The sequence below is a fragment of the Elaeis guineensis genome, chromosome 2, assembly GCF_000442705.2.
Source record: "Elaeis guineensis isolate ETL-2024a chromosome 2, EG11, whole genome shotgun sequence".
Lineage (NCBI taxonomy): Eukaryota > Viridiplantae > Streptophyta > Magnoliopsida > Arecales > Arecaceae > Elaeis > Elaeis guineensis.
In genome coordinates, this window is record NC_025994.2 from 85,209,304 (window position 1) to 85,220,328 (window position 11,025).

Here is an 11,025-nt window from a genome sequence, read left to right on the forward strand (position 1 = left end):
AATAATAAAACTCTTTCCCTTTGTTTTCTTCCAAAATCGTAACCAACTTGTGCCCTCTATTCCTAGAAGTTGGGACTCCTTGACCCCAACTTTCCAGGTTGACCACTTTATCTTGTAAAGCATATGATGCCCGGTCCCCGTGCAAGCCTTTTGCAAAAAGATGTACATAGAGAACAAACTTAGAGAGAAACTAAAACAGAATTTTACTAATATACACTCACGAAGTAAGCCAAGCTAGTACTCTTGGCTTCTACTCTTTCCGCAACTTAAGTCTCGCTTTACTCTGGATCACATTACTTGCCACTCAAATGGTAGATAGTGCCCCCATATCCTATGATTGTATCATTTATTTAGTTTATATTATTGAATTCCACTCATTAGATTCATATCTGAATTAATATCTATATTTGGATAAAAAAATATCAAGATCACTAATATCCACCTAATATCTATTTAAAATAAATATAAATATGTTTGATATCTTTGCATCTGCATTCTTTTAACACAAATATGGATATTAATTGTGATATCATTTTTTTCTACATCTTTTTAAAATAAATATAAATACTAATTACGATGTCTTTTTTCCTATACATCATTTTGATGTTGATTTAATGCTCACTGAAAAATAAGTAAAAATATGGATACAGAAATATCCATATTCAATGAGGATCCTATCTGTTTTCAGCCCTGTCAACCCTTAGGACAGAGTCACGAGAGAATATATCAAGAACGAACTAGGTGCTCCTGATCTAAAAAGAAAGAGGAGCAGTATTGGCCATGTTCATGTACATGATAAACTGTTAGCCTCATTTAGATAGGGAGACACCGATCCAACAATCGGGAAGCAGGCACCCTGAAAACCCCATAACTTTGAACAATCGTCTCGGACACAGTCTGGTGTGTTTTTCCCCGTCTAATTTTTCCATTTTGTAAGTGCCTTTTTCAGACTTTGTCTTCACTCAGATCTTTCCTTTTGCTGGCATGAATGCTTGTTTCAGATTAATATCAGTAAGTAATGAGCATGCCTTCTTTTCAATTTTATTTTTCAGATACCAGCCATGTGAAAAGTTGAATGCAAAATTCACCCAGCAGTAGATTGATCAATTTGGAACACCAAATAACTCACATTCTTGACACGGTGACTACAGAGCATGTCAACAAGAAACTTCTTTCCCTTATGTTCAGAAGTACAGATTAATGCTGGAAAAGTCGAAAACCATTACCAGATAGAAATATAGTAGGTCAAACAAAGAAAGATTACAGAGTTATTTCTACTATAACCTATATGTCTCTATTTAGCATCAAACTTGTTCAAAAATGCGCACATGCAAATAAAGATGATCGGATTGTTCCACCTGTAGATCATCGCCTTTTCTTTTCCTTTTTCATTCCCTTTGAAACTGCATGTATAGATCACCAGCAACGAACAGCCAGCAAGTACAATAGCACCAATTATCACCATTTTCCTGCACACAGTCTCTACATGTGAAAGGGGAGAAAGCATTGCAAATATGTGAAACTCAAGCTACGTATATTAGATAGATCCCACTACCCAGACACACACAACATAACAGTTGTATTATCACGGTTTAGTTTCTAACTGACATGGATTGGAGAAGGGTGCTTCTTCTCAGTTGTGCTAAAATTTGAAGTAAACAAGAGCATATGCCATTTATGTGCGACTCCAACTGTAACATAAAACAGTTGGGAGGTTCAGATATTTTTTGGAGATTACTTATCAAAAATTTGTACCTACACTGAAATAAGAAGAAACATGACAGACATGTTGAGAAATCAAAGTTTGCAAGCAACAGATCTTGGTTGTACTGCTGCACTGCTCCAAGAGATGCATGTATAGGGTTCACACCTTGAAAGAAGGAAACTTTATTAGGTCTAATTCCTGAAACAATCTTCCGAGAGAAGCTGTTACATAAATTGGCCCAAGGGTGGAAAACAAGCTAATTCCATCTTAGAAGAGGACATGAAGGTTTTGGATTTAGAGCAGAAATAAACCTGAAAGAAGATTCTCCAAAACAATGTTGGGAACCTACACATTCACAGTAAATCAGAAAATAACATACAAAAAACTGCATGTCCAGTACCTCCGATGGAGGATCAGATGTGTCATTTATGGATGATTTTCTTCCTACAAGAAAAATAACAACATGAGAAGATTGCGAAATGATAAATAACTAGAAAATCTAACCACAATAGGCAAATAGTTTTAGTGACAGTATACAGAGAAGGCAAAGAAACAAAATGGAATCTTTACATCCCCTAGAGTAGGGAGATCAATTAAGGAGATGAACTTGCAAGATCTTTGAAAAACAACACTATTACATGGGATTAGGAACACGAAAATGGCACTGGATATGATACGTGATCACATGGAAAATAACATAAATGGTGGGAAACTTGTGAAAAGTCTAATAAAAAAAACATCCACATAAAAAAAAATTGATGGTGGAATGTTAAGGTCCAAAAGATGACCAAAGGAAGACGGTCATGCTCTGAGAGCAACAACGGAGAAATGACAGAATCTTCAAAAGATATTTTAAATAAAGATATATATATATATCCTGTATTGTTATATATGATAGAATGGGCTCCAAAGAAGGGCACATAGGAAATTCTGCCAAAAATGATGGACAGCAAAAAATGAGTGCACTAAATAATGAAGATATCATAATTTGGCTAAATAATGGTGACATGTAGAAAAATGTACAGGCAATTTTTAAATAAAGACATAAGATGAATAAATTTAGAGAACACTGAGAAAGGCAACAAAGATTCAAGATGAGTGACTGCGTGCCATCACTTAGAAGAGAGAATAACGACATAGAGATGGAACAGGATGCAAAGGGATCAAATGAATTTGAAATTGATGTTTAGAAAATAATGGGGTTAACTAGGCTAATTTAGTTAACTAGCCAACAATCACATAATTCTTACATTGAAATCATGGATAATATCAATGATGGTGGGATAGGTACTCCATTGCTCCGATAAGGATATAGACAAAACATCAAATTGCACCTACAATCATATAATTGAACTTTTATGATGCATCATTGTGGAGTTTCAGGGTAATGTGATGGACCAAATGTTAAAATTATGACAGATATCTCACAGGCCCAATTTGATGTTATGCCACAAAAGTCATTTTCAACATGGATATTTTTTTCAAAATTAATAGAAAAATTCAAAGAGAGGTCAAAAATGTAGACAAAGTTATGCATCAACCTGGAGCCAAAAAATGATGATGGAGTACCATTAGGGCTCCTTTAATGTAAATTATGAAACTAAAGCATATGCAGGGCAATGTTATAAACCCAGTTACCTGGATCGAATCGCTAGGTTGACTGTGTCATGGATTTCCAGTTCCACCACATCTCAACCAGTTCTCCTTGGAAAAAGAAAAAAAGACAGAGAGCAGGCCCAGGCCCCACACCTCTTGTATTTTCTCTACCCTCTTGAAATTTGAAACACTAAACTCAACCTTTTCCCCCTCATCCTTCAGACACCGAACCAAATCCTCTCCTCCACACGCCCCGCGCCCCAACCCCACCCCCCCCCCCCCCCCGCATCCACCTCTACTGCACTATCTAAAATCATAAGATGGAGAGAGAGATCACCATACTCCATTGAATCTAAGTTACACCATCTTGGAGACAATGAGATAGGATTGCATCATCTCCAAGGCCAGAAGATGTGGCAGCCATTCCTCTAATCCAACGAGATCTGGCCACCATGCCCTTGATCTGGTGAGATGTAGCCACCTAGCCTCCAATTCATCGAGAACTACTCGCTTGCCCTTCACCAGTAAGATCTGACCACGTGGCCTCTTATCTGGTGAGATCCAGCCACCTGGCCTCTAGTCCCATGAGATCCGACACCTCACAGGTCCAACCACACCATCTTCTTGTTTGATCAGGCAATGTTCCACCCATAATTGGAGGAACTAATGAGGCCCTTGGGCAACTCGATCTGACATAGGCTATGGGCAACAAGTTGGGCGGGTCAACCTGGTCAACCTGCTCGACTCTCCAAACCTTAATGCAAGATATCAATAAAATTGTTAAGACCATGTATGAATTGTCCTGGACCAAGAATATGGTTTGGCCTTAAGACTAGATATCTTTAGACTTATCAATGATTAACTTACAGTTGATATTACAAAGATGATAAGGTGTGTGCTAGTTGATAATGGTATAGCGAAGCTCTTTTCCTCTTTTTATTTTTTTGAGGGGAGGGAATGGCAAGGGTGTTTTGGAGGTAGATATGGAAAGAGAAGGGAGAGAGGAGAGATCGTGCACAATGCAATCATTTTTGTTATCTTTAATCAATTATAGAAAGAAATAGAAAAACATAAATTACAAAATATATAACAGAGTCAGAGTAAGGTGGATGGAAGGGAGGTTCACATGTAGGTATATTATGCAACACATCCCCTTAAGGTTTAGTTTAAAAAAAAAAAAAAAAAAGAAAAAAAAAAGACAATACCAAAGACTACAATCTTTTAACTTTTGGGGTCTTTGACAGGGTCTAAGCACATAGGATACGCATGGCATATGAGATCTTCAAGTTGATGTCTAATATGTAGGGATGAGAATCTAAATCAGTACATTTGAGGATGATTATAATTTGCACTGACCGTTTTTCCCATTATTTAGAATCAATGAGATAGTATGAACATGTGACATCCAAATTCATGTAGGAAAGCAAATCAGATTTGGTTTTGATGGATCAAGGTGGAGGAGGCCAATGATAACATGTAATTTTTTGCACAAGTATTTCAAAAAGAAAGTAATAACAAAATGGCAAGTAAATATGTACAACTTCAAAAAAGTATTTATAGCTTTCAATTACGGTTCTTATTTTACTAAAAATTATTGTACTTTGATGCATAGTGACAATTACAGATCATAATGAATCATGCAGTCAAAAGTTGAAAATAACATGGACCAGAAATGATATTAATTAATATTCATCAAATTTAGAGTGATAGCATTTAAAATGGAAATAAAATTCACATATTAGGCATAATCTAAAGACTGTATGACTGAGAATAATGGCACTGAAATTATGAAGAGATTTGTGAAAGAGACATCAGGAAAAAATTTCTTTCGAGTGAATAGCATATTCAAAATTACTCATCACAGGAAAGGTGATCGAAAACTTGTCAAATTTTACAGCATAATGATAAAAAAGAAACTATAGCCAGCACAATCATTGTTTCTTATTTTAATGATAACTTAGTTCGAAACACAAGATTATTCCAAAACTTCCTCTAAACCAATTGATAGTAGTTAATGAAATAGCTAGCACCTAGAATATAAGTTGCCAAAGTTGGCATCAAGCTGATTCCTCAATTTCCCTCTTGCCCCCATTTTTTATGCCACAAAAAATATCAACAGCATAAAATTCATCATTCTCTCTGCTAAGTCTTGTTCTAACTTCAATTCTCACCAGCACACAGTCCTTCCAAAGCTTGACAACATGAATGTGATAAGTTCATATCAGTCATGGCATAAAAAGCATGCATAATTGTTTAAGATGAGACATAAGCAAACATTTTCTGCTTGTACTTCAGATAATTAGACCTTACAGTTAAACTATTCTATCATATTAGGGACATACAAGTTATGCACGGTCTGAGGACTTTTAATATAAAGTTATTTATTATGGTAAATCAAGGTCATGAGTTGAAACATCATAGTGATGCCGTTTATGTTGATTAAATTCAGAATATTTTTATGAGATCACAATATACATCAGGGAGATGCATGAAGCTTGTGCCTCATACCTTATTCATCAACTTTGGATTTTTCAACATTAGACATACCATCTAAGCATGAAATTAGTATTCTTTACAATGGTGATAATATATGAAGCTATTTATATTACATAAGGGCCTCTGTGCATTGGGTTTTTAGAATGTTAAGCCAGATATAGGATACCTAGACATTAGCAGTTGTACCACATTATATAACAACTAAAATTCTGCAACACAATCACTAAAAATAAATGGCAAAAGTATTAAGGACAGCATGAAAGGGTGTGCTAATGATACAATCATGTGCATCAGATTTTAGAGTGAAGGCTTATTTTGATTGAGATTATATGAGGCACAAAGCTCAACTTGTTCAGTGAGCCTTCATGAAGTTCACATATAAAAGGTCACTTCTATCCTGAGTCTAATAAATATGAATTTTTATGAAGCAATGAATGCAATGAACTCCCTATCAAGAAGCAATTTTTAAAAGCAACTCAAAAGTGTTCACAGGCTCCTTTGGTTGGTCTAACAACTCCACAGACTGGTTTAGTCTTATAGGGACTCCTGAATTCCCAGTCCTAGTTTGAGGATTTAGAATTGAAAAAAGATCCAAGAACAAAACTCGGTCCACATACAGTGTGTCCAAAGAGTTTATAAATTAGCAATGCCCAGAAAAGTTTAGCATGAAATAATGTTATATTCATTATATCGATGAGTACTCAGCAATGTTCCAGAGTCAAAATGTTTTAAAAATCTCACCATATCTTGAGATATGTTGTCAATTGAATTTTATACTAAAAGATCTATCAAAGTTTTCCACAGAAGCTAAAATATCACATAAAATTCATTGGATTATGGATGAAAGCTTTCATCTCAGATATCTTGCATTCTTGATTCTTTCAGATACCTGCTGGAGTATCAATATGTTTTTCCACTTGCATAGCAAGTAAATTACACATATAAATTATTTATGCTTGTAAAATATGACCGATTTCAGAGCATTGGAGATCAGCACTTCTTGAATAGTTTCTCTTTCACTGGCTACACTGAGGAAAGCCTCAAAAGGAAGTGGAAAAAAGAAAACAGTGGCAAGCAAAGCGGCATAACAGTATCTGGAAAATCTACACGGTCTTTGCTAAATGCAATTATTCACTACCTACAGTGAAATAGGTGTAAGTTCTAAACTAAAAATGTTTTGGACCATTTAGCACGGATATCTCAGAATAAACAATCAAATTAGTATTAAAAGCAGAGATCAAAGTGAAATAATTGTGCATTCTAGTATATTTTTTGGGGAGCAAAAACACAAACTTTCAAGATTTATGTATCTTCCTCATAAACAATCGCATACATCCATGATATTCATCGATCACGGAGAAAATCATATGCATGTACAGCAATAACCAAACCTGATCAATAGGCTTAAACCAACAGGCAATTAGAACAATATAACATAGAGAGAAGTTACTAAAATACCTTCTTTGCCCAGCTCTCCTTCAATACATTCCTCGGCTGTTGTTAAGAATCGAACCAAGAGTTCCCAAGACGGCGAAAGCAAGAAGTGGGCTCACATCGAGGGTATCAAACACCGGCGGAATTATGTTCCTGAAGAGATTGAGGTAAGGGTCGCAGAGGTCCCTAATGGCCGACAACGGCTGGCGGTCCCAGGGGATGTTTGGGAACCAGCTGAGAAGGACCCTAACCATGAGGACACCGCTGTAGATGTCGAGCCACTTGGCCATGCCCGAGGCGACCACGGTTAGCGGTGTGTTGAGGTACCCGCTGGGCCGGTCCTTGAGGGCGGCGAAGAAGAGAGGCCCCACAGCGCAGGCGAGGCTCCCCCGGAGGTCCCGGATCTCCGCGAGCTCCGACGTAGATGGGGCTGCCCGGGCGGCGGCGGCGGCGATACGGGCGGGAAGGGACAGGACGAGCTTGGAGACGGAGAGGGCGAGGGCGAGCAGGGAGGAGAGGGTGCGGGTGGAGTCGGAGAGGAGGGTGGGGGACGGCGGCGCGGGAGGGGCGAGGGAGGATGAGACGACGAGGGATTTGGAGTGCGGGGAGAGGCGGAGATGGAGGGAGTTGGGAGGGGGAAGGCGGCGGGGGAGGCGGAGTAGAGACGGGGCAGAGGTGAGGGGTTTGGGTGGCAGGAAGGCGGTGGGGTTAGGGTTAGGGTTTCGGAGCGAGACGGCGATGGAGGAGACGACGATCGCCATGGCTGGGTTTGGAGGTCGAGGACGCCAGCGGCCAAGAAAGCGAGAGAGAAACAAGGAGCTTCTCCGAGATGGGGCGGGGGGATAGCGGATCGATCGAGATTTTTCTGGAATGGAATTGCCTCTAAGATGGGGGATTAACGAATAATTCTTGTGGCAACATGGAAATTTCACGCGCGAAGCTTATAAAGATGCCGTGTGGATATTGTATTGGACTCAATACTGATGATCCCAGTGGAAAAGATACACATCAGCTTGGTAACATTTGTGTTAACTTTTCGAGTTGATTTAGCGTGTTTGATTCCTGGGAGTGAGTTGTTAGAGTACTCCACGTTCTGACTCGTTGAGCACTCCTGTCATGTGGTGCTGCCACGTGTTTTCCTGGTCTGAGGCCCCACTGCACCAGTGTGGGTGCGACAGTGAGGTCACTATCATAGGTCTCAAAAGTAGTTTGCTTTGCCAAGAACTTGGATGAAGTTTGTGCAAGGTCAAGGTTTAGGGATACCAAAGCATGAAACCTAAGCTGAATAACCTCGATAAAGAATGTCTTATGATCAAATTTAGGGGGACAAATGATGCATTTATTACCTAGATTGGCTTTCTTTCAATGTTTTGAATGTGCTTATGAGATTAGTTTGCATCTAATTTGTTGCAAGGGGATCGACAACCAAGTAGCAATAGTTGGAGCTTCTACAAAGTAAGAAGATCTTGTGACTAATATTCTGATGATAGTCCTGTGCATTAAAACAATTTTTATCTATTCCATCTAATTTTTCTATTTTAGGGGGGCAGCACATAGATGTGAAAATTGATGCTATGTATATTAGTTTAGCACTCTTTTCAAATCAGCATTAAAAATTCACATCAACTAAAATTCAACTTAGTACTTAAATAATAAATAAATATATTTTTTCTAAATAGATATTTAGATGAAAAATATGTCAATGCTACATTTACATGATACCGATAGGCTCCACCTCATCATTGATACGACAGTCATCATGAACTTGGGTATTTCTATGATAATCATGCGATGCTTCTAATTTTGAGGTTTAATAGAATAAAATACATGGATGGCCAAGCACTACTTTATCTATACATTTTAAACTAGTAGATTTTCTTTTATTTTATTTTATTCATACATATTAAATTATCCAATAACCTAAACACATAGATAAATTGGGAGAAAATTGCCTACAATCTCTATTTTTTTTTTAATATTGCTTCTTTCTAGGAAGTTCATGAATTGAATTTTTTTTTTTGATATAAAATGAATTGAATTTTGCTAAGACTCAGCTAGATTTTTGCTTTTTAAACCGGCCATATGTGCGTAGGGCTGAGTAAAAACACTCCTTCAAATTCATCCTTGTTCTCTCTTTCATTGCTTCTCACTCTTTAAACAAGTATAAAATAAGCAATTTGAACAATTGAAGTTGTAGTTACATTAGGGAAATAATCACAAAAAAGAACTAATATAATTTTTACCTATTTAGGATATTGGAAGTTGTGAAAAAATATAGAAGTGCTTTGATCAGATCCTACCAAATATTCCATTTATCATGGCAGATGGGATTCTTATTCAAAGTAAAAGCTTGATCGATGATAAATTAGGAAAAACTAAGTTAACCGCATGATAAAATGGCAAATCCTCTATTTAAAACACAACTAGAATATTTTTACTAAACGACTATTATAATAGTTTAACTTTTCAGGGTTTCTAAACAATAGTGTATCCCTTTTACAACTATCATTAATCTCCACGATGTCATTTAAAATTGGATTTGAATTCAGATCTCTTGGTTCAACTACCAAAACACTACACCAACTCTGTCGGCTAATAATACCATATATCAATCTTTTTCTTACGGTAGATGTTAGCTACCAATTTGGCACTAATCCCTCTAAGAGATTCTAGGTTTAATTTTGATGGTAAATATCTACTGTACTTTTGAAAATGAAATAGAGCTAAAAAAAATTTTTTTTGATATTTTTCTTGATGCATAAGTTAAGGACATCTTTATCATTCTTAATGGATATAAAATTGCATCCTTACTTATTATGTCAATAAAAACTCAACGACATTAAGTGGATATAAAAAAAAATATTGATTGAATCAGATCTACCACATTATTTTTGGATTAATTCAACCAAATTGCACTATGTCAACAAGAAAAAAATAAATCAACAATGGAAAGAGAGAAAATTAATTAATCATGATTTTCACCCTCTCTCCTCTCTCTGGAGGAGTCAATCGTGATTTTCACCTTCTCTTCTCTCTCTCCTTACCTTCAATCATCCTGCCTAGATAAAAATAAATAAATAAATGAAATATGCCATGGAACCCAACCTCCCTTTCTTCTCTATACATATCTCTCTCTCCTCTCTTCTGATCTTTTCCTCCCTCTCTCATTGGAACTCTAGTGCCAACTGTAACTGAGGACCACCGCAGCGATGGCCTGATCTCCAAGGCCGTTGTGAGATCCAAAAGAGTAGAAAGATCATACGCCTTGCACTCGGTGCTGGCCGTGATCGAGGATCACCACCATATTGGCTTGATCTCCATGATCGCCATCAGATTTTTATTGGATTAAACGATGACTTTTACCTCATGGCGCTGACAATGATCTTCCCACTATCCTTAGAGATCAAGTTGGCTTTGGCGGCCTCTACATCTTTTTTTTTTTTACCATCCAGACCAATCCTCCCTATTCTTCGACTCTGGTGGTGGCAGAGGCATTCCTTCTTCTCTTTTTCTCCGTTTGGTGGTGGTAGAGGCCTTGCCACTTCTCTCACTCTCATATTTAATCTTAATTTTCATAATCTATCTCTTCTTGTTGAGATTTGATGTCTCGAGATTCAGTCCACGTTGAGCCCACAGCGAGGTCCGAGATGACAAACGGAATCCAATGAGCTCAAGATCACCCCAAACGGAGTCCAGATGAAAGAGATACACTCGATTGAAGATGGCATGAAATCCGGAGTGGTGAAGGCTGGCGACAGCCGATGGCGGGCCGGCGGAGGCAGCGGTGGTGCGGT

At 37.6% G+C, this 11,025-nt stretch overlaps 1 protein-coding gene across 5 annotated transcripts; it reads right to left on the bottom strand.

The window, feature by feature from the left end:
- Positions 1-1,157: 1,157 nt before the first annotated feature.
- Positions 1,158-8,104, bottom strand: LOC105056026 (ylmG homolog protein 1-2, chloroplastic). 5 transcript variants are annotated; one of them, XR_003802454.2, is made up of 4 exons: positions 7,256-8,104; positions 2,106-2,149; positions 1,760-1,870; positions 1,158-1,469 (listed from the first exon to the last, which is right to left on the bottom strand). XR_003802454.2 is itself a non-coding variant. In XM_010938091.4 (2 exons), exon 1 carries the CDS (start codon positions 7,990-7,992, stop codon positions 7,276-7,278), a length of 717 nt encoding a protein of 238 aa, XP_010936393.1. In that variant the 5' UTR covers positions 7,993-8,102; the 3' UTR covers positions 1,158-1,469; positions 7,256-7,275. The 5 variants fall into 5 exon arrangements, 1 of the variants encoding a protein (XP_010936393.1); XR_012138620.1 differs by having other exon boundaries at positions 2,017-2,149; XR_012138619.1 differs by lacking the exon at positions 2,106-2,149.
- Positions 8,105-11,025: the final 2,921 nt, after the last annotated feature.

Coding starts and splice junctions, on each gene's coding strand:
- LOC105056026 (XM_010938091.4), bottom strand. CDS start 7,992: ATGGCGATCGTCGTCTCCTCCATCGCCGTCTCGCTCCGAAACCCTAAC.